At 42.0% G+C, this 24,581-nt stretch overlaps 1 protein-coding gene across 1 annotated transcript in view; it reads left to right on the forward strand.

Moving 5' to 3' along the window:
* LOC105018276 (anoctamin-1) overlaps nucleotides 1–24,007 on the forward strand; it is a 64,625-nt gene extending 40,618 nt beyond the window's left edge. Inside the window, 17 exon segments of the mRNA XM_013138944.3 lie at nucleotides 297–457; nucleotides 3,194–3,276; nucleotides 3,665–3,676; nucleotides 5,018–5,089; nucleotides 5,418–5,495; nucleotides 6,389–6,463; nucleotides 8,363–8,564; nucleotides 9,362–9,473; nucleotides 10,114–10,171; nucleotides 10,556–10,656; nucleotides 10,838–10,980; nucleotides 16,696–16,848; nucleotides 19,182–19,234; nucleotides 21,909–22,093; nucleotides 22,293–22,398; nucleotides 22,744–22,890; nucleotides 22,893–24,007. Coding sequence (XP_012994398.1) covers nucleotides 297–457; nucleotides 3,194–3,276; nucleotides 3,665–3,676; nucleotides 5,018–5,089; nucleotides 5,418–5,495; nucleotides 6,389–6,463; nucleotides 8,363–8,564; nucleotides 9,362–9,473; nucleotides 10,114–10,171; nucleotides 10,556–10,656; nucleotides 10,838–10,980; nucleotides 16,696–16,848; nucleotides 19,182–19,234; nucleotides 21,909–22,093; nucleotides 22,293–22,398; nucleotides 22,744–22,890; nucleotides 22,893–23,042 — 1,891 coding nt within the window. The 3' untranslated portion in view covers nucleotides 23,043–24,007.
* The last annotated feature ends 574 nt before the right edge of the window (nucleotides 24,008–24,581 follow it).

The following is a 24,581-nucleotide window of genomic DNA, read 5'->3' on the forward strand; positions in this document are numbered from 1 at the left end:
AGCTTGGTGCTGAGGACTAGACCTAACAGAACAACGTGGGACAGATTTCTAATCAAAATATCTTCATTGTGTAAATATCTGAATGATATATTTAAGGGGTTGCAGTGAACTTCGACATTTTGAAAACAGCGTGGGCTGGGATATATACACGCTAATGCTCTTCACCGTGGTAACAACAAAAAGGGGGGCAGAATTTTGTCTTTCTCTAACCCCCCTGACACCACCCCCCCCCCTCCCCCGCCCCTATTACTCTCCAATTAACTGCTGTGTGTGTGTTTTTATGTGTGTTCGTGAAGCATGGAGATCTGCCACCCCAAGAACAACATCACCATGTGTCCGCTGTGTGACAAAGCCTGTAGCTACTGGAAGCTGATGGAGGCCTGTGGGACGGCCCGGGCCAGCCACCTCTTCGACAACCCGGCCACCGTCTTCTTCTCCATCTTCATGGCCCTCTGGGGTGAGAGGCTGAGGCTCAGTACAACAGGGCCTCACCACTTCCTCATTTCTGTTGAGCTGACCTGAACAGGGACGCTCACGGTAATGATTAATCAACATGTCTGATGGTAATGTGAGACACAGTGGCTGTATACCCTCCTGTCACGTACACTTCCTCTGGTCCCTTCTGGCTTGGACATGGCTCACTGGACTAACCCACACAGACTTTGCTAGACAGCTAAAGAGACAACAGTACTGCGCCACCATCTCCAACTCTGTAGTGACCTTAGTGATGTAGGCTTGTTTAGCAGGCAAGGTATGTCCAAAGTGTTTCGGAGAGGTGAAGTGCCAAGTGCACGTATACAGGCCACGTCCCCTGTAAAACTCTGATGTGTTGCTTATTGTACAGTGAGGATACGTTGACAGCTCTGGAAGAAAATGAGAGACCACTGCAACGTTTTCTTTCCTTTCCGAAAAAATGTAAAAGGAAGATTTTGAGTGAGTAACAGAAGGGTTCAGTTTGCAGTGGTCTCTGTTCCTCACTCAAAACCTTCCTTTTCGATTTTTTTGGAAAGGAAAAAAAAAAGGTGCAGTGGTCTCTTAATTTCTTCCGGAGCTGTATATACTCTTCTGTACTTATGTGATGCCACAGGAAATGAACTCCTGGCCTTGACTCAGCCAGGGTCATTCTCTTATTGAGCCGTGCAGGACTTCTCTAAATAATAAGACTGTAACTCATTTCATTCATTCCTCTGCTCTTTCTCAGTTCAACATATTCTGTTCTTGTAGATATTTAGTCTCCCAGATCTCCTCTCTCTTTCTTCCCTCCCATCAGTGCACACTAGTGTCTCTTTCTTTCTGTGTAGCTGTCTCTTTCTGCAAAGCTTTCTCTTTCTCTTCAGCTGTCTTACACTCTGTTTCTGTCTCTTTTTCTCCCTCTCTCTAGCTGTCTGCCTTTCAGTCTAGCTGTCTGTCTCTCTAGCTGTCTGTTTATCTGTCTTTCTTTCTCTCTAGTTGTCTGTCTTTCTAATTGTTTCTCTCTAGTGTTCTCTTTCTCTCCAGCTGTCTGTCTTTCTAGCTGTTGCTCTTTCTCACTGTCTGTATCTTTTACTTCCTCTCTGTCTTTCACCTTGGCTGTCTCTCTCTGTTTCTTTTTCTCCAGTTTTAAATTTTTCTCTCTCTGGCTATCTAACTTTCATACTTTCTCTCTCTATTCTACTAAGCCCTGTAGACTTGACTGCACTCTGTTTTACAGTGTGCTATAAACAACTCTTGCTTTCCCTTGTAAAAAGGGACTGTTTGCGTGTACATTCCTGTGCTCTGTTCAGTGTCTCTGCAAAGCTGGGTCTGAGACTGAAGGCAGAAAGTGATAAACTGGAGTACTGCAGGAGGGCACGTGTTCAGCCCCAAGATCTATTTGCAGTTTAACAGAAATCAGCATTTTATTGGATCTCAACTGAGATCTAAGTCTTTCTTATTTGTGGAAAACCCTTAACAATAGCTGGGTTTTCATAAATTTTATAAAGTTTTCAGAATTGAAATTGAATGTGTTACTGTCATGTTTTTAGCTCAGTTGTAAATGTGCCCACCCCGGTCTTGGCACCCCCCGATGGGTGCTCTAGCGAAAAGATGGTAGGCACACCGAATGTACGCTAGTTCACACGACGACATTGTTTCAGAACAAAATTACCTCCCAGGAAATAACAATTAATGGATTTCAAATTCATTTTGAATTATGTCAATCATCAGCCAAGCACCAATCATCCTGGTACCAAAATTGTTCCATAATAATTCCGCTGCGCAATCATACTAAAACATGTTACCTCTGTAACTTAATAAAGTTCATGCTTTCTCAAATTATAGTGTGAGGACCTCATAACATGTCATCACCTACCTCCAAGTTTAGTTTTTATTGTGTCCTCCCTGTTTCTGCTATCAGGGTTAATATTATGACCAGAAATTATGTTTTGGTTGTCCACAGATGAATATCCCTGTTGCAATCAGGTAGACATTGTTGTGGTGCTCACCACCATTCCAGTAGTGGATGTAACACTATAGGAAATAAAACAATGTCAGCGCCTCCTTCAGTCAGTCTTACAGAAGGTGTTTCACCCAAGGAGTTCACAGGATGCTTTGATGGACTATATGGAAGGAATGCTAAACATGTTAGCTGTCCTCACATTGGACTGCCATCAGTGCATTTCTGTCCCACTGAACATGCCGTAACGAGAACATGCCGTAACTAGAACATACCTTTCAATCCAACTGGTTTAATGACCAATGAAGCAACTGCTCATTTCTGAGTTGACTCCAGGGTAATGGTGTTATATGTCAGAAATTATTATTAATTCCCCAAGTCTCTGAATGAGGTGTCTGACCACATGCAAACCCATCTCGAATCCATTTCCACAAAAGCATTGAATTAGCCACATATTTAGCTCCTCATCCCTCACACGTGGCAATTTATAATTTTACTAATTATGAATTCCATAATTGATAAGTCTTCCTAATTTTAACACCTTTATTAAACAGCACACACATGATGACTTCGGCCAGGCTGAGGGGCCATCATTTAACTGTCAAGGTTACATTCAACTCATTTCCTAATGAACCTCTCTCCTATTATTTAACCTGCATGAGGAATGTGACCATGCAGCCATCGGAAATGGCGGGAAGAACTGTCCGCCTTCTTGATATTGTGGATCGTCATCCACGGAAGTGAGTTCCTGACTGACCTGTGTTGTGTTGTCTCGTGCAGCCGCCATGTTCATGGAGCACTGGAAAAGAAGACAGATGCGTCTGAACTATGAATGGGATCTGACAGGCTTTGAGGAGGAGGAGGTCAGTGCTGTCTAGTTAGTCTTGAATTTCACTGCTGTTTTTGAATGGAAGCTGCGTGCTGCACACTGTCTGAATTAATGCAATCACCTGATGTGTTTGTGTTTCTAAACGCTGTTGTTGCGGTGCACTAACGTCCAAATAATGCTTCTTTACCTGTATTTTTCGTCACTAGCCACGGGAAACTGAATACTGTAAAAGGAATACTTTTGCAAATCTACTATTTTTTTCACTGACCAGCATTGTCCTAATTGAAGACTTAACATTGTCAAAAACCTATCTGACACCATAGACTGGTATACCACAACATCCTTTAAGAAAAAAAGACTTCAAGGTTGAGAGGTTTTAGTAACTCTCTTGTCCTCCTCTTTTCCCCCGTGGGTACCGACAGGAAGAGCTGAAGGTTTGAAACATTTCATTTTAAACAAAATATTTTTACCATCTGGCTTTGCCACCACTCCACACTGGCTCTTCTTCCTCAGACTGTCCACGGACACTTCCCCCCCACAAAGCTTCCACAAACCACCACTCTTCATTAAACCACCACTCTTTCACTGAACGCCCAGTAGGGTTGCAAAATTCAGCTAACTTCCAACTGCTGGAAAACCTGAGAATTTTGGGGGAAAGTTATCTGAATTTTCCAACCCTAATGCCCACTGCTTTTGGCCTGCTCACAGGGATCTGTGTCATCCTGTCTCCTCAGAGTCGGATGTCAGGTCCAGCTCACCAGCCCATGATTTTCCTGGCCTAGCCAGCACTCACTCTCTCTGAATCCCTGGCCTAGCCAGCTCTCTCTCTCTCTCTCTCTCTCTCTCTCTCTCTCTCTCTCTGAATCCCTGGCCTAGCCAGCACTCACTCTCTCTGAATCCCTGGCCTAGCCAGCTCTCTCTCTCTCTCTCTCTCTCTCTCTCTCTCTCTCTCTCTCTGAATCTCTGGCATTGCCAGCCTCCTCTCTTTCTCTCACTCTCTGGACCCTTGGCGTAGACAGCCCCCTGTCTCTCTCCCTTCGATTCCCTGGGCTGTCTCCTCTGCAAAGATTCATATTGCAGAATATCAGCCACTCTTGGTGAAATTGTTCTGTCCGTCATAGTCAGTCAGTAGAAATCGGGAACCATCATATGGGACAGAATCCTTTGAAAATCTTCGAGCCTGGGTGGTCCAGGGTTCTAAGCCACGGCCTCTGGTGCACACATATCTCACAGCAGCATGGGTTTGATTCACATATGGGTTTGATTCAGGTATGGGTTTGTTTCACGTATGGGTTTGATTCATGTGTGGGTTTGATTCACATAAGGGTTTGATTCACGTACTGTAAACAGCAGCAGCATGGGTTTGATTCACATATGGGTTTGATTCAGGTATGGGTTTGTTTCATGTATGGGTTTGATTCATGTGTGGGTTTGATTCACATAAGGGTTTGATTCACGTACTGTAAACAGCAGCAGCATGGGTTTGATTCCTGCCTACTTGCTATTGCAGCACACTGTTCTGTATTTCTCTCCTGTATTTCTCTCCATTTTGCAATAAAATGCAAAATGCCATCCCCCCAAAATCAAAATTAAATATCTTGTACATACTTTGACGACCCATAACAACCCATGTATTGTTGAATTTGATAAGTGGATTTAAAACCTTCATTACCAAGTATGTTGTCAAAATAATTTCCACTTGGTTGGACAGTGACAACCTTGATGGGTGTCCCTACCTGTGTCCCTGCCTTGATAAGTCTATATTCCATCCTTAGGACCACCCACGAGCTGAGTATGAGTTCCGAGTAATGCAGAAGTCCCTGAAGAAAGAGCACAAGACACAGAAGGTACCAGTTCACTGTTCCTGGTTGTTTAGCCAGCCGCTTGATGTCGCTGGTTTAGTTTTTCACATCATCCAACTTCTCTTGATATCATTTGCTTTGCAGTCTCTTCTTCATTCCCGATGTTTGGAAAAAATGTGTGCCTCTCATGCAATAATTAATCCTCTAACTGTGGTAGATTGTATCAAATGACATGTGACACAGGTCTCTACTACTGCAGTGTCCGATAACAGCCCTGTACATGACTAGCCTGTGTTTCGCCTTGTTTTCTTTGAACTCTATGACTGTCTTGCGGTGCTCCTGGGTTGCTGTGTTTGTGTCTCCTGAATGTTAGAAGCCCACAGAGGTAGCGGAAGAAACCACAAACAAATGGAAGCAAACGGTTCAGTCTGCCATGGCTGGGCTCAAACTGGTACTATCGGTGTCTCCTCATCTCCCTAACACACCTGTCTCGCACACACTGCACTCGTCTGTCAGGACAAGCCCAAGTCATCCCTCACACCCCGTTGGGTTCTAACTGAATGAACGGAGAGAACCCGCTCATTTGTCTGTGAAGCACACGAGTGATTATGCACACAGTGTTTTTGCAAATATTGTGTCTTTGGATTGAGGCTGGGACTCGACACCTCGGCCGATTTTTCTGTTGGCAGCCCCTCCCACTGAGATCTTCCCTCGCACACCACTGCTCGCCGCCACGTTTTACAGAGCTGACGTCAGAACCAGTGCACGTTTCCACTTTCTTTTGTCTTTTCTTTTCAATAACTGTTTGACTGTTTGCCTCTGCTTTCTGTTGTTAAATTACCTGGATGTGATTTCCCCATAGTGGAAATGCCTGGTGCATGTTGTGATGTTCTGGTTGCCAAATTCAGTCCGTTTTGTGTGTTCTCCTGTAGATCCATAGACAGCATGCTAGTTGGTTTTGATCCAGATGGTTAATGCAATGGCTGTGGCTACAAGGGCACCCTATTCCCTACTTAGCGCACTACTTTTCTCTGATCAGAAGTAGTGCAAAGTCTAGTGAATAGGGTGCCGTTTCAAAGGACAGAGATGTGCGGCATTCTGAGACTGAGAATGACTAAATGCCTGACGTGTGGTGAATGAACTGTGACAGCGCCGTGCAGACCGTTGACTCCCAGTGTTGAATAATACCGTATGAGACCGTATGTGTGTTATGGTTGTATCAGCATCAAAACACCAGCTTTGCTCATCTCCATCCATCATCCTCTGTTTGGATTCACCTGCTCACTGATTGCATATGCACGGCTGTAACTCGACAGGTCTGAATATCTGTATCTACTCTTTTAGACAGAAAAAGAAAAGCTCACGTGCAGAGATCGGTTCCCGGCGTACATGACCAATATAGTCATGATGCTTCTGATGGTGAGTCCAACGACAAGAAGTACTTTGTTCTGTGGAATTTTTGATTATTCTAATATCTGGTGTGATGTGGACTTGTGGCTTTATCAGTCAATTCTCTGTTAATGCCTCAAATTGTACACTGATAATAAGATAATAAGTTCAAAGGTTTATGAATTACATGTTTAATAAGGACATTAAAGTTTATGTCAGTTTATGACCGTTTAAGGTATTTCTCGGTAAAATAAGTATTTGGTTACCTACAAACAAGCAAAACAGCTCTCACAGACCTGTAACTTCTTCTTTAAGAGGCTCCTCTGTCCTCCACTCGTTACCTGTATTAATGACACCTGTTTGAACTTGTTATCAGTATAAAAGACACCTGTCCACAACCTCAAACAGTCAAACTCCAAACTCCACCATAGCCAAGACCAAAGAGCTGTCAAAGGACACCAGAAACAAAATTGTAGACCTGCACCAGGCTGGGAAGACTGAATCTGCAATAGGTATGTAGCTTGGTGTGAAGAAATCAACTGTGGGAACAATTATAAGAAAATGGAAGACATACAAGACCACTGATAATCTCCCTCGATCCGGGGCTCCACGCAAGATCTCACCCCATGGGGTCAAAATGATCACAAGAACAGTGAGCAAAAATCCCAGAACCACACGGGGGACCTAGTGAATGACCTGCAGAGAGCTGGGACCAAAGTAACAAAGGCTACCATCAGTAACACACTACGCCGCCAGGGACTCAAATCCTGCAGTGCCAGACGTGTCCCCCTGCTTAAGCCAGTACATGTCCAGGCCCGTCTGAGGTTTGCTAGAGAGCATTTGGATGGTCCAGAAGAGGATTGGGAGAATGTCATATGGTCAGATGAAACCAAAATATAACTTTTTGGCAAAAACTCAACTCGTCATGTTTGGAGGAGAAAGAATGCTGAGTTGCATCCAAAGAACACCATACCTACTGTGAAGCATGGGGGTGGAAACATCATGCTTTGGGACTGTTTTTCTGCAAAGGGACCAGGACGACTGATCCATGTAAAGGAAAGAATGAATGGGGCCATGTATGGTGAGATTTCATCAGCAAGGGCATTGAAGATGAAATGTGGCTGGGTCTTTCAGCATGACAATGATCCCAAACACACCGCCCGGGCAACGAAGGAGTGGCTTTGTAAGAAGCATTTCAAGGTCCTGGAGTGGCCTAGCCAGTCACCCCATAGAAAATCTTTGGAGGGAGTTGAAAGTCTGTGTTGCCCAGCGATAGCCCCAAAACATCACTGCTCTAGAGGAGATCTGCATGGAGGAATGAGACAAAATACCAGCAACAGTGTGTGAAAACCTTGTAATGACTTACAGAAAACGTTAGATCTCTGTCATTGCCAACAAAGGGTATATACCAAAGTATTGAGATGAACTTTTGTTATTGACCAAATACTCATTTTCCACCATAATTTACCAATAAATTCATTAAAAATCCTACTATGTGATTTTCTGGATTTTCTCATTTTGTCTCTTATAGTTGAAGTGTACCTATGATGAAAATTACGGGCCTCTCTCATCTTTTTACGTGGGAGAACTTGCACAATTGGTGGCTGACTAAATACTTTTTTGCCCCACTGTATATCATGGAACTCCCAATCATTAGATAATTTCTCCTGGTATTGTCCTCTGAGGGCTAGTTTTGAGTCAGGACCCTGCAGTGCTGTCACATCATATTATAATGATCAGTTGGAACTGCAGACTCCACAGTTGGGAGACCTGAGAGATTACAATCAAATTATTAACTGATACTTTATTTCAGCAAAATCAAAGCTGATTCAAAACAAGAGTGGAAAAATGTACATAGAGTATCACAAGTTCTACCTGAGTTATTGAACTGCTCTTGAAACATGTCTCCTGTCTGCTCTGTTCTGTCAGATTGGGGTGACATTTGCCATTGTGTTTGGTGTTATCCTGTACCGGATCTCCACTAACGCAGCTCTGCACTTAAGCAACAACCCGACAACGCGTTCCAACGTCCGTCTGACGGTCAAAACCACTGCCGCCATCATCAATCTGGTGGTCATTCTGATCCTGGACGAGGTCTACGGGGCTGTCGCACGCTGGCTCACAGTCCTAGGTATTTGAAGTAATGCATGAATTGACATTCAGCAACGTGGAGATATGTTGTCAAAAGTCAAATACAAATTAGAGTGCCACAGCTTTATATTTGAACTAAGTTAGAACTAAGCAATAAGGTATGTGGTGTGGTATATGGCCGATATACAATGGTCAGGGCTGTCCTAAGGCATGAGGCAACATGGAGTGACAAAATATAGCACATAGTTCTGGTATGTTAGAAATGTACCAAAATCCGTTGAGGTGCCTTATTGATAGTATATACTGTAACTGAGAAATTATTCCCCGTTGTCCAGGTATTGTGCTATTCTTGATGCCTAAGAACAGCTCTTAGTCATGGTATGTTGGCAATATAAGGTACATCATCCCCTTGTGCCTTACTGCTTACATGTAGCACAGCTTTCAGGCAGTCACTATTCCGGGTTTGTACTAATAGCAATACTTTTTTTGGTTTCCATTGTCTTAGGTCAATTTGGCAACATTAAATAAAGACCCATTTACTGGAAGCCGTGTCTTGGTGTATTCTGCTTTGACAGCCTGCCAACGTCTCTATTAACTGTTAGTCACCAGTATAGCAGGGATTTTGGGTTGCCACTAACAACAAAATAATTTTCTTGTCAACCTTTAAAGTAGCTCCACCATTAATGGTCTTCTGACAAGAAATGTAGAGTAATTTGGTCCAGATTGAATGCAGTAACCCTTTCTAAGACTCGTCCTTCTCTAGAGGCCTAGTACTGTTTTCCTTTAAATCTCAACCAGCGACAGCCGTGTAACCTATGTGAATGTTTGTCCCCTCAGAGGTCCCGAAGACAGACAAGAGCTTTGAGGAGAGATTAATATTCAAAACATTCATCCTGAAGTTTGTGAACGCCTTTACCCCCATTATTTATATAGCATTCTTCCGAGGCAGGTGAGTCACTTGCAGTCGACTTATTTTTCTCAGCACTCTATACTAATTTTAATGGGCTTGTTATGTGATATTATGCAGTTCTATGTGACGTAATGTACAGTGACTTGGGAAAGTATTCTGACCCCTTAACTCTCTCCAAATGTTGTTGTGTTATGGACTTCAATCAATCAAATGTATTTATAATGACCTTTTCACATCAGCGATCGTCACATAGTTTACAGTTGATTACATTTGTTTTGCCGTCAGTCTACACTCAATGCCTCATAATGACAAAGCAAAAGCATGTGAGGGGATCTGCAAGGAACAATGGGAGAAACTGCTCAAATCCAGGTGTCAAAAGCTGTAGAGACAATACTCAATAAGACTCAAAATATTGTGATAGCTTCTGCAACATACTCAATAAAGAATATGATTTACATTAAATATTTCTGTTTTTTATATTTTTAAATAGATTTGCTCACATTAACACAAGTAGGTCCATAACACGAGAAAAGTGGAGAAAATGAAGGGTTCATTTGAATGAATCATTTCCAGAAGTGTCCGTATAAGACTTCTTTACACAACATACGTTGATGAGACACTGTACACTTGTGCTTTGGTGTTGCTTCTACTGACACATTTTCTCCCTGACTCCTTGCAGGCTTGTTGGTCGACCGGGGAGTTATCTGTATGTGTTTGAGTCCTACCGCATGGAAGAGGTAACAATACACCTCTAAATCCTCCTTGGACAGGAATGCACTAATTGAAAAATAATTTTGCTGAAAGTGAGGCAGAACAGCACTGCTTGGATGACAGGGAATGGGTCTTTGTAATGGGGGTCGCAAGAGGCAAGAGAAGCCTGGAGTAAATGATAAAAACAGAAGATGCATTTGTTTCAAAATATTGCAAGTGATATTGATCTCTTGAGGTTTGACTTGCGATTTTGATGAGAATTCGGTTTATTCTGCAGTCCTAAAAGTAGCTAATTTGCGTTTGAATAATTCCCATGTTTAGTGTTTCTGTTTTGTATGTTTGTGGTACTGCAGAGAAGACTTGTAATATAACTACTGCCCCCCCCTCTCCCCCCCCCCCCACACACACAGTGTGCTCATGGAGGATGTTTGATGGAGTTGTGTATTCAGCTCAGTATCACCATGTTGGGAAAGCAACTCATCCAGAACAATTTGTTTGAAATTGGCATCCCGTGAGTACACGCACGCACACACACACACAGACAAACACCCATATGTACATGCCAGCCCCAAAAGTAGGTGTCTATGATCCCAGATGCTGATGTTGTCCCTGACTGAACCGTTGCCATGACTACGGCTGTCCCTATGTATCCGTGTTAAACTGTTCTTCTGATTGTGTTCCACTGAACGCAGGAAGCTGAAGAAGTTGATAAGGTACATCAAGTCCAAGAGGAGGTCCTTCCAGGAAGAGGAGAGGGAGAAGAAGTTACAGCGCTACGAGACAGATCACTTCCTGGAGCCCTTTGCAGGCCTCACACCAGAGTATATGGAGATGAGTGAGTGCCTGTGTGTGCATGGGTGTGTGTGTGTGTACTGTGAACCCCTAGCACTGCTAAATCTAGCCCTGTGAGAGTCTTGGGGATGCAACAGGCCCAGAGGACCAATCAGTTATAGAGACCCTATTTGTTTTTACTGTTTGTTTTCTTACATAGAATGTAGCCTTTAACTGCTCCAGCGGTTCTTGAACTTCTCCTCTGGGACCCCCCAGACTTTTCAGACTGTTTTGTATTGCTGAAGTAGCTCACCTGATTCACCTAGTCAAGGGCTTGATGATTAGTTGACAAGTTAAATCAGGTGTGCTAGCTCTGGGATGGGCTTCCATGTACCTGGCTCCAGGATTCAGGGATGGACTGCCGTGTACTTGGCTCCAGGACTCATGGATGGAATTCCATGTACCTGGCTCCGGGACTCTGGGATGAACTGCCATGTACCTGGCTCCAGGACTCTGGGATGGACTACCGTGTACCTCTGGAGATGTAGAGTAGGACTCTGGAGATGTTGTAGAACCGCTGAACTACATGGCCTTGTTGTGACTAGACTGGGGATCCCAGTCAAGGCTAACAAATGGATGTGGATGACTTTCTATATTTATTTAACATTCCACCAAGGAACAACCCTCAGGCCCTTACGCCACATCTTAGCTTGTAGAGTCTACAGTGCCTATAGGCATTTTTATCCCTTCCACTTTATCCTTAGCTCTTTTGATGGCTACTTGGTACTTACGATTTAGCGTTGCCTATTCTCTAGAGAGGGAACTTGGTGAATCAGTACAGTTTAACATGGTTTGATCTGGTGAATCAGTACAGTATAATATGGTTTGATCTGGTAAATTAGTACAGTTTAACATGGTTTGATCTGGTGAATCAGTACAGTTTAACATGGTTTGATCTGGTGAATCAGTACAGTCTAACATGGTTTGATCTGGTGAATCAGTACAGTTTAACATGGTTTGATCTGGTTAATCAGTACAGTTTAACATGGTTTGATCTGGTGAATCAGTACAGTTTAACATGGTTTGATCTGGTTAATCAGTACAGTTTAACATGGTTTGATCTGGTGAATCAGTACAGTTTAACATGGTTTGATCTGGTGAATCAGTATAGTTTAACATGGTTTGATCTGGTGAATCAGTACAGTTTAACATGGTTTGATCTGGTGAATCAGTACAGTTTAACATGGTTTGATCTGGTGAATCAGTACAGTTTAACATGGTTTGATCTGGTTAATCAGTACAGTTTAACATGGTTTGATCTGGTGAATCAGTACAGTTTAACATGGTTTGATCTGGTGAATCAGTACAGTTTAACATGGTTTGATCTGGTTAATCAGTACAGTTTAACATGGTTTGATCTGGTGAATCAGTATAGTTTAACATGGTTTGATCTGGTGAATCAGTACAGTTTAACATGGTTTGATCTGGTTAATCAGTACAGTTTAACATGGTTTGATCTGGTGAATCAGTACAGTTTAACATGGTTTGATCTGGTGAATCAGTACAGTTTAACATGGTTTGATCTGGTGAATCAGTACAGTTTAACATGGTTTGATCTGGTGAATCAGTACAGTTTAACATGGTTTGATCTGGTGAATCAGTACAGTTTAACATGGTTTGATCTGGTGAATCAGTAGTTTAACATGGTTTGATCTGGTGAATCAGTACAGTTTAACATGGTTTGATCTGGTGAATCAGTACAGTTTAACATGGTTTGATCTGGTGAATCAGTACAGTTTAGCATGGTTTGATCTGGTTAATCAGTACAGTTTAACATGGTTTGATCTGGTGAATCAGTACAGTTTAACATGGTTTGATCTGGTTAATCAGTACAGTTTAACATGGTTTGATCTGGTGAATCAGTACAGTTTAACATGGTCTAAAGACACCGAAAATGTAGAATTCACAGACATGGCCTTGTTTTAATAGCGCTTCTCTGTGGTCTATGTTTCCACTGAGAAGCCAGGTAAAGTTTGCCTGACTAGTCTATGGGTGTGAGTAAACCAACCCCAGTCCAGTACTGTTCAGTGACCCGCTTAATGTTTTAACCATGACGGGCATTTTACACTGCACACATCTGCCGTGGCCACTCTTGTGGGCATGGATCAGAAATAGCTGTGTCTCCGCGTAGATACAAGCACTCAGAATCAGCTTTCATTCCCATGGTGAATTGCATCACACACCAGCAGTAGCTAAAACAGGGCTGTAAAGCTTTTAATCTTGAAAGGTGAAAACACGTGGAGGACCAGTGCTACACAAGCTGGTCACTGGTTTGTTAGCACCTTCGTTTAAAGACACGTGTTATCCCTGCTGATAGAGGATTGCTGTTGTTTTAATGTTATTAGACCAGATCATATCATCTAGATATCTGCAGTTTACCGGGCATGCTGTCATTTGTTAATGTGTTCAATGCAACTGCCTGGAACTTGTCATGTCAACAGGAAGTGACAGAGCAAAGTTTTTTCGTGGAGAGTGTGAGGACCGGGGGTCTCTACTGTGTATACTCAGTGGTTATCACTGTTGACCAGAGACACGCTGTGAGGAACAAAGAAACAGCCAGGTACTTGTTGTTCTGGAGCTCTTTAGATGTTAGGTTCTAACCTCTATCGTTACAGAATTCTGACGGGCCATTTTTGACTGTCACGTCACGACATATTATTGATTAGTTGGAGCTGGGTTTTATTTTCTATTGACTTGAATCATGATGAAACCTCGGGTGGCTGTCTGGCTTTCGGATAATGTCAGAGATCGAAGTAATTAACAGATGAATGAGTCAAAGGCCTTCTTTCCTCAGATGGCTAATTGGGGGTTCTCTTTTGATGGGCAAGTAGTAGATAATCACGACTTGTGAACATTTTAACCAGGTATTCCTGTAGCAAAGCTGCATGTTTACAATGCCAAGTGACCTAAAGGCTTTAAGAAGTAATTATTTCTATGCGTTAAGAATTAATGTTTAAGACCCATTTAGAGTACTCACCAAAATGTCAAACAAGAATGGACACTAGCTTATTAAACTAAACATTAGTTTCACTGTGTGTGGGCTTGGAAAGAATATTGTTTTTGATTTATTCCGGACACCTGTGACCGAAGTTAATTTGTGCCGTTGTCAAGTATATTGAAAAAGGATATCGCAAATTGAATGAATGACTTCCTTCCTCCTTACCAAAGCTACTGCAAGGCTTCTTCCTCCATGACAAAGTGCTTTCCACAGATCCGCCTGTTGGCAGTTACCACGGCCAGATCCCCCACATGGTTCATTTCACCATGACTGGTCGTTTGTTTTTCATCCCCCTGGTTTACTTGACATGGCTAGGCTCCATGATCCACGACCCTCCCTTTTTGTCGTGTTTCCCCGTTCATGTATTTTCTCTCTTAACCGTCTCAATGCTCTGTCTCTATCTACAGTATCAGAAATGTAGGATCTATCTATAGAAATCAAAGATTTCTTGCTAGCTTGTTTGCACTCACATGAGGGTGGCCAAGTGTGGCCAGGCAAATACTGCGTGTGTAGTATATTTACGCAACAAGGCACGAGGGGGTGTGGTATATAGCCAAAAAAACAAGTCTAAGAACCTTTTAGCTCAACGCATTGTGGAGTTAAAAGTGAGCTGCAAAAAGTGCTGTAATGTCATACCCATAGTATATGGTCTCTTATACCAATGCTATCATCCAATTAGCATTTAGGATTTAGGAAACCACTGTACTAATTAAAGTTTAAAACAGCTTGTCTTAAAGAAGCTGTTAGGCCAAAGACTGGTGAATAGTCTCACTGCATTCTCAGAATAGAGAGTTTTACTCTTAATTGTCATGGCATTGCAAAGATGGCTGATTTCACACTCATGTCTTAAGGTGTCATAATACTTTGGTGTTAATTAGACGAATGTTCTTATCCTATCTTCCCAGCTGGGCCTAGGGCTATTGGTCTCATTCACTGGTCACACCCATGATCCACACATTTACGGGTTGTTTAGTATTACACAGAATTCTGCACCTTGCAGTGGGTGTTAGATTTCCCGCTAGCGTGACTTCTGAAGAGCACCTGCTTCTGCAACACAAATGAGCACTGTGTGTGTGTGGGTGTGTATGTGTGTGCATATTGTTGGTGCGTTTCTTTGTGTGTTTGAAGCTAAAGACAGAGAGAGAGAAATAATGTGTGTGAGAGAGTGCAATTAATGGTGAAAACACTACATTCTCAAAAGCATGCTTCAGTTAAAAAGTACCCTAATCAGGTGTTGAAGTTTAATAGCTACTAGGCATTCTAGGGGGTTGAGAGGGAGGGACATTACTAAGGGTTCTAGTGGGTTTTGGAGGACTGTCATCACTAAGGGTTCTAGTAGGTTGTGGAGGAGTGACATTACTAAGGGTTCTAGTGGGTCGTAGAGGAGAGATATTACTAAGGGTTCTAGTGGGTTGTGGAAGAGTGACATTACTAAGGGTTCTAGTGGGTTGTGGAGGACTGACATTACTAAGGGTTCTAGTTGATTGTGGAGGAGTGACATTACTAAGGGTTCTAGTGGGTTGTGGAGGACTGACATTACTAAGGGTTCTAGTTGATTGTGGAGGAGTGACATTACTAAGGGTTCTAGTGGGTTGTGGAGGACTGACATTACTAAGGGTTCTAGTTGATTGTGGAGGAGTGACATTACAAAGGGTTCTAGTGGGTCGTGGAGGAGTGACATTACTAAGGGTTCTAGTGGGTTTTGGAGGACTGTCATCACTAAGGGTTCTAGTAGGTTGTGGAGGAGTGACATTACTAAGGGTTCTAGTGGGTTGTGGAGGACTGACATTACTAAGGGTTCTAGTTGATTGTGGAGGAGTGACATTACTAAGGGTTCTAGTGGGTTGTGGAGGACTGACATTACTAAGGGTTCTAGTTGATTGTGGAGGAGTGACATTACAAAGGGTTCTAGTGGGTCGTGGAGGAGTGACATTACTAAGGGTTCTAGTGGGTCATGGAGGAGTGACATTACTAAGGGTTCTAGTGGGTCGTGGAGGAGTGACATTACTAAGGGTTCTAGTGGGTCGTGGAGGAGTGACATTACTAAGGGTTCTAGTGGGTTGTGGAGGAGTGACATTACTAACGGCTCACTTCCCACCCTCTCTCTCCTCCTTTCCCCTGCCCTGCTATTCCCACCGTCCCCTCTCTTCCCTCTCTCTATGCCCCTGTCACCCTCCTCTTGCTCCCTCCCCCCTCCCTCTCCTTTTCCTCCCTGCCACCCTCCCTTTCCACTTTCTCCCTGTCCCTATCCCTCCCTTTCCTTTCTCTCTGTCCCTTCTCCCTGACTGGCCTTGCTGCGGTATATAATCAGATCCACTACCACACTTAGTTATTCTCAGCTACTTCAATAAATAAACCTCTTAAGAGAATGTTGTTGATCCAGAGGACCTAAAGATGTTACTATTTAATAGATTTATTTTTTTACATTTACAAGTGTTAATTTTGTTTTGCCATATTTGTTGAGTGAATCATTTCACATGAGCATGCTTTAGCTTTGGACACTGTATGGTGTCATGTGAGGTTTAGATCATCCATGTTGATGGAATTGTTTTGCCTATTCTCAACGAATCTCATAGTAGGAGTGCTGACTTAGGATCAGGTTTGACCCTGTCCATATTATCATGTTCATTATGATCTAGAAAATATACTTTTTCACTATCATTACTTCTAATTGGTTAATGTGGAGCTGAAGGATGACTCTCTGTCTCTGTGTCCTATCAGTAATCCAGTTTGGGTTTGTGACCCTGTTTGTGGCGTCGTTTCCACTGGCTCCACTGTTCGCCCTCCTCAACAACATCATCGAGATACGCCTGGATGCCAAGAAGTTTGTGGCTGAGCTCAGGAGGCCGGTCGCTGCTAGGGCAAAAGACATTGGTGGGTTCAAAGTTCAGAATCATTGTTCTTTCATTAAGCATAAATGTTATTTTTCTTATGTGGTCTATGATAGGCAAATGAACACACACGGGACAGAGGAAGAACTCTGCCTAGAAGGCCAGCATCCTGGAGTTGCCTCTTCACTGTTAACGTTGAGACTGGTGTTTTGCGGGTACTATTTTATGAAGCTGTCAGTTGAGGACCTGTGAGGCTTCTGTTTCTCAAATGAGACACTAATGTATTTGTCCTCTTGCTCAGTTGTTCACCGGGGCCTCCCATTCATCTTTCTGTTCTGATTAGAGCCAGTTTGCCCTGTTCTGTGAAGGGAGCAGTACACCGCGTTGTCCAAGAGCTTCAGTTTCTTGGCAAAATTATTTGTTTCTGGCCATTTTGTGCCTGTAATCAAATCCATAAACACTGATGCTGAAGATACTGAACTTGTCTAAAGAAGGCCAGTTTCATTGCTTCTTTAATCAGCACATCAGTTTTCAGATGTGCTGACATAGGGTTTTCTAATGATCAATTAACCTTTTAAAATGATTAAATTGGATTAGCAATCACAATATTTCATTGGAACACAGGAGTGATGGTTGCTGATAATGGGCCTCTGTACACCTATGTAGATCTTCCATTGAAAATCATCCGTTTCCACATACAATAGTAATTTCCAACATTAACAATGTCTACACTGTATTTTTGATCAATTTGATGTTATTTTAATGGACAAATTTTTTTCAAAAATATGGACATTTATAAGAGACCCTGACTTTTGAACTTTAGTGTACATATACACTCACCCAAATGATTATTAGGAACACCTGTTCAATTTCTCATTAATGCAATTATCTAATCAACCAATCACATGGCAATTGCTTCAATGCATTTAGGGGTGTGGTCCTGGTCAAGACAATCTCCTGAACTCCAAACTGAATGTCAGAATGGGAAAGATTTAAGCAATTTTTAGCGTGGCATGGTATTTCACAATCTGCTCAGTTACTGGGATTTTCACACACAACCATTTCTAGGGTTTACAAAGAATGGTGTGAAAAGGGAAAAACATCCAGTATGCAGCAGTCCTGTGGGCGAAAATGCCTTGTTGATGCTAGAGGTCAGAGGAGAATGGGCCGACTGATTCAAGCTGATAGAAGAGCAACTTTGACTGAAATAACCACTCGTTACAACCGAGGTATGCAGCAAAGCATTTGTGAAGCCACAACATGCACAACCTTGAGGCGGATGGGCTGCAACAGCAGAAGACCCCACTGGGTACCACTCATCTCCACTACATTCAAATACCCGTCATGGTTGAGACATTCAGATGTCAGAATTTGGCGTAAACAGAATGAGAACTTGGATCCATCATGCCTTGTCACCACTGTGCAGGCTGGTGGTGGTGATGTAATGGTGTGGGGGATGTTTTCTTGGCACACTTTAGGCCCCTTAGTGCCAATTGGGCATCATTTAAATGCCCCGGCCTACCTGAGCATTGTTTCTGACCATGTCCATCCCTTTATGACCACCATGTACCCATCCTCTGATGGCTACTTCCAGCAGGATAATGCACCATGTTACAAAGCTCGAATCATTTCAAATTGGTTTCTTGAACATGACAATGAGTTTACTGTACTGAAATGGCCCCCACAGTCACCAGATCTCAACCCAATAGAGCATCTTTGGGATGTGGTGGAACGGGAGCTTTGTGCCCTGGATGTGCATCCCACAAATCTCCATCAACTGCAAGATGCTCTCCTATCAATATGGGCCAACATTTCTAAAGAATGCTTTCATCACCTTGTTGAATCAATGCCACGTAGAATTAAGGCAGTTCTGAAGGCGAAAGGGGGTCAAACACAGTATTAGTATGGTGTTCCTAATAATCCTTTAGGTAAGTGTATTTTAAACTGGAAGGATGACATACTGTTCCTGATACTGGCAATAAAATACAGATAAAAGCACATTTATATGCAACGTTTGAATCCCAAACTACAACTAAACCATGGGTTCCTGGCACACAGCGTTACCAGTGTGCCAGGGTAGACTGTTGGTTAGAGCATCAGAGCAGTATCTTAAACGGTTGTCAGGTTGAATCCAAAAGCCGACAAGTTGGAAAAGTCGTTTGTCCCTGAACAAGGCAGTTGTTGCTGTTTGTGAGAATGTATTCACAGTCATGTCTACAACGCATAATAATATTAAAAAAATTAAAGGTCAGAGAATGAGTGTAGATTTTTTTTTCCTATATGTGTAATACTGTAGGTTTATTATTAGTATGTTAATAATAATAAGTTTCATCCAGAGTTCTGACTCTCATGTCCAGCTTTCTGTTCTGGTTTTAGGGATATGGTACAACCTACTCCGGGGTGTGGCTAAAGTGGCTGTCATCATAAACGTAAGTCATTCCTGTAATTAACATTCAAAATTAAAAACAACAACAGATACTTTTTGTGATGTAAAAGAATGAGACAAAGATATATCATGTTAGAACTTTTTCCAATTTTTATGTGACCTATAATGTGAACAATTCAATTGAAAAATAAACTGAAATCATTGAGGGAAAAAAATGACAAATAAAAACCTTAACAATAAACTGGTTGCATACGTTTGCACACCCTCTTATAACTGGGGATGCGGCTGTGTTCAGAATTAACCAATCACATTCAAACTCATGTTAAATAGAAGTCACTACACACTTGCCATCATTTTAAATGACTCTGATGAATCACAAATAAAGTTCAGCTATTCTAGTAGGATTTTCCTGACATTTTCTTAGTTGCATTTTAGAGCAAAAACCATGGTCCTCAGAGAACTTCCAAAGCATCAGAGGGATCTCATTGTTGAAAGATATCAGTCAGGAGAAGGGTACAAAATAATTTCCAAAGCATTAGATATACCATGGAACACAGTGAAGACAGTCATCATCAAGTGGAGTAAATATGACACAACAGAGACATTACCAAGAACTGGAGGTCCCTCTAAAATGTAAAAAGACGAGAAGAAAACTGGTCAGGGAGGCTTCCAAGAGGCCTACTGCAAGATTAAAGGAACTGCAGCAATTTCTGGCAAGTACTGGCTGTATGCTATATGTGACAACAATCTCCCGTATTCTTCATATGAATGGGCTATGGCTAGGGTGGCAAGATGGAAGCCTTTTCTTACAAAGAAAAACATCCAAGCCTGGCTGAAGTTTGTAAAAACAAACATCAAGTCCCCCAAAAATCACGTGGGAAAATGTGTTATGATCTGATGAAACCAAGGTTGAACTTTTTAGCCATAATTCCACAAGGTATGTTTGGTGCAAAAACAACACTGCACATCACCCAAAGAACACCATACCCACAGTGAAGCATAGTGGTGACAGCATCATGCTTTGGGGCTGTTTTTCTTCAGCTGGAACCAAGGCCTTAGTCAGGGTGGAGGGAATTATGAACAATTTTGTGGAGGCAATGTTGGCACAAAACCTTCAGGCGTCTGTTAGAAAGCTGAAGATGAGCCAAAGCACACATCCAAATCCACAAAAGCATGGCTTCACCAGAATAAGATTAACGTTTTGGAATGGCCCAGCCAGAGCCCAGACCTAAATCCAATAGAACATCTGTGGGGTTATCTAAAGAGGGCTATACGCAGGAGATGCCCTCGCAATCTGACAGATTTGGAGTGCTTTTGCAAAGAAGAGTGGGCAAATATTGCCACATCAAGATGTGCCATGCTGATAGACTCCTACCCAAGACTGACTGCTGTAACAAAAGGTGCTTCAAAAAAGTATTTAAGGGTGTGCAAACTTATGCAACCAGGTTATTGTGAGTTTTCTATATTTTTTTTCCCCCCCTGTTTTTCAATTGAATTGTTCACGTTATAGGTCACATTAAAGGTGGAAAAAGTTCAGACATGATTTATCTTTATCTCATTCTTTTACATCACAAGAACCTAGCATTTTTACAGGGGTGTGTAGACTTTTTATATCCACTGTATATAGAGAAACTTACACTTAGTACATTCATCTTAAGATAGTCAGGTGAGATAAGCACAAAACATAAAATCTTTCAAAATGTATTTTTTTTTATATATATATATATAGGGAAGTCACTGAGATGTTCTGCCAAAGTTACTTTTTTCCCTCAATTGTATTCATTCTTCAACCCCCTCAACATTAACATATCTGCACTCAGAATACAGGGATGTTCTAGTTTTTCTAAACAAAATTAGAACTTCTGTCACTGAAGCTTAACCCTCGAGCACATTAAAGAGCCGGTCCTTCACTGTGAATTTGTTTCATATACTTTTTACAGGGGGGTACTTTTAAAATAATGTAATTGGCCTTTTAAGAGGTTTCCCCTCTAAACGCCTGTCACTAGGCTCAGAGAATACCATACTTGGTCAGAAGGAGAGCTCGAAAGTCCATAAATCCTACACCAGGCTCGCACTTCCCTTCCAACAAGAATAAACCTTGAAATGGCAACGTTGAACTGAGATCAAGATCTGTGTTATTTACGACAATGGAAGGTTTCAGTCGTCAAAATTGAATGGGAGTCTATGAAATGTTTCATTCAGAACAGGATGTTGCCCATGCATGTTTATGTCATTGTATTCCAGCAAATAATTAAATGTTCCAGCAAATAAGTAAATGTTATATCGATGACGAGGAATGTGCAAGAGTGCGCAACTTGGACGAACAATATATCGTTGCAGGGTTGCCATATCCGGTTGCCATATCCGGTTGCCATATCTGCAGTTTTCAAGTAAATTGGGCTACTTTTCAAACAATGTTCACCGCAGCTGCACCATTTCTTTGTTTATGCGCTATATTGTGTGTTTCTATGGTATTATCACAGTCAGATGTCAACTACAGAATCCGAGGCTTCACATGCGTATATTCTACATCTTCCCAGTTCAGGGGGCTGGGGGGCGGGGGTTACTTGTAAAATAGTAAATTTTGTGTACCAACAGAAGTTGGGCGAGTTTTCAGGCATTTTGGGCTGGTTTTCAGCAGTCGTTGGGCTGATAACTTATGTTTAACCTGGCAACACTGTATCATCGGTCATTGACCCCGGTCCGTCTCCCTCCAGGCGTTTGTGATCTCCTTCACGTCAGACTTCATCCCCAGGCTGGTGTACCAGTACATGTACAGCCCGGACGGATCCATGCATGGCTTCGTCGACCACACCTTGTCCTACTTCAACGTGTCGGACTTCCAGCACGGGAAAGAGCCCATGGAACCTCTGCATCTGGGCTACCCAGTGGACATGTGCAGGTGAGGTCACACAAACACCCCGGCTGAGTTAAGTACACTGGTGTTTTTCATTTTCACATTGGTAGGGATTGTCGTTTTTACACGCGCTACGCAAAACAATGTAACACGCAAAACAATGTATTTGAACTGAATTGTTTTTGACTTCACGAAAAGGTACTGTGGAGTTTATTTATTGCATATGGGGGTGACTCTTGACTAGGTATAAAGACTACAGAGAGCCTCCGTGGTCCAACACGCCCTACGTGATCTCCAAAGAGTTCTGGGCCGTGCTGGCTGCCCGGCTGGCCTTCGTCATTGTCTTCCAGGTGCGTGGAGTGGAGGGGAACATTTTTCAGGGATGTGTGTGGTGGTAGTGTTGCCTTGTGGTTACGCGTTGGAACAAAGTGCTGTGAGAAAGCCAGGAAACTGGGGACAGGTTATACTGTGTGTGATGCAGCTAAATTGTCATTAGTATTTACAGCCACAAGACATGAACGTATTGCTCAAAGATAGATTAGTATGCCCAAAGTGATTAGTTGTTGTTTTTTTGCTCATATGATGTGAAACAGGTTGATTGCTGAATCCACGAGACATGACTACAGTTTTATACAGGCATCCTGTTTCTTGCTGATTGACCAATGACATGCTGTTCCTCCCATCCATCCTTCTAGAATGTGGTGATGCTGATGAGTGACATTGTGGACTGGTTGATCCCAGACATCCCTAAAGACATCAGCCTTCAGATCCACAAGGAGAAGATCCTGATGGTAGAACTCTTCATGAAGGAGGAACAGGGCAAGAGGCAGTTTATAGACAGCATGACCCCTGGTGGCGGCAAAGAGAACAGCAACAAGCACGCCCCTATTGCCCGATCGCGCTCCATTCCACACACACACAGTCACACACATGCCAACAACTTCTAGCAGCTACGGTACAGTGTGGCCTGGTTAGCTCAGTCAATGGTTACTGAGGTCTGTGTCCTTATCCTTGTCCAGACATTCCATATAAAGGGAGAGGTGCTCCCCACAGTGTGTTGAGGCCGAAGTCAAGAGAAACAGAAATTGTCCCTGTGTACGATGCCTGCCAAAACTTTCAGTGAGTAACTAGATGACTGATCAAATGCCAACCAGTTAACCAGATGACTGAATAACTGCCAACCAGTTAACCAGATGACTGAATAACTGCCAACCAGTTAACTAGATGACTGAATAACTGCCAACCAGTTAACTAGATGACTGAATAACTGCCAACCAGTTAACTAGATGACTGAATAACTGCCAACCAGTTCACCAGATGACTGAATAACTGCCAACCAGTTAACCAGATGACTGAATAACTGCCAACCAGTTAACCAGATGACTGAATAACTGCCAACCAATTAACCAGATGACTGAATAACTGCCAATCAGTTCACCAGATGACTGAATAACTGCCAACGAGTTAACTAGCTGCCAACCAGTGGAGTCGTGGGCATTGAGGTCTCAAATATGCCATTTAGCAAAAGTTTTTTTATCCAAAGCAACATAAATTAGTGAAAACTGTGGCGGACCATGTTCAATGAGAGGGAAAAAGGTTTATTTCTATTTTAATTTGCACAGTACTGTCAACAAGACATTTTTTGTAACATGCTTTACATTATGTCCGGCATCCAAGATATTTCTATGTTTGCCTCTTTATAAACAGGATGTAAATTATATATTATTATTTACTATGTTTATTTAACCATACTCTAAACAGGATGGAGATATACATTATCATTTACTATGTTGATTTAACCATATTCTAAACAGAATGGAGATTATACATTATCATTTACTATGTTGACTCAACCATACTCTTGGTGCAAAGAATCACCATTATAAACGCTAAACCTTTTTTCAAATGTTACAGATGTGTTTTCTTTTGTTAACATTCTTTCTCAAAACAGTATTTTTATTTACCTAGTTTTTTTTGATTGGATTTTCAACAACATTTTAATATTGTAAAAATAATAATAAAAATGATTAAAATAATTCAAAAAATTGATATAAAGAAATGTGTGTAGAGCAAAAAATATATAATCTTAATCTTAAATGGGTGAGAGGATTTGTTTTTCATTGATACACAGATCTCAATCTATCACAGATCAAAAGTCAGTAGATTATTGGATGGCATTAGTAAAAGTGTCAAAAGGCTCTGCATAAGGGAAGAACATGGCTGAACATAGTTAAATTACATTGAATGTTTTAGTTCAGAGCATACTGTACATCTTAGCAGTGTCACTCATATGTCTCCTGTTATCCTTGTTTAGGCTACATTTTAGGAAAACTGTCTCTGCCATGAGTCGTAATTACATCACACTATGTGACTTCTATGCTTCAAGCCAATCAGGAAGCTTTTTTTTTTTTTTTTTGCAAATGGATTCATAATAATTTTAATGAAACTTTTAAAATGTATTTAAAACTGTATATTGTTTACACTTTCTTCTGTATACTGGATAGTAACAAATATAATATTCCTCCTTCTATAC

Source organism: Esox lucius, chromosome 19 (assembly GCF_011004845.1).
Source record: "Esox lucius isolate fEsoLuc1 chromosome 19, fEsoLuc1.pri, whole genome shotgun sequence".
Lineage (NCBI taxonomy): Eukaryota > Metazoa > Chordata > Actinopteri > Esociformes > Esocidae > Esox > Esox lucius.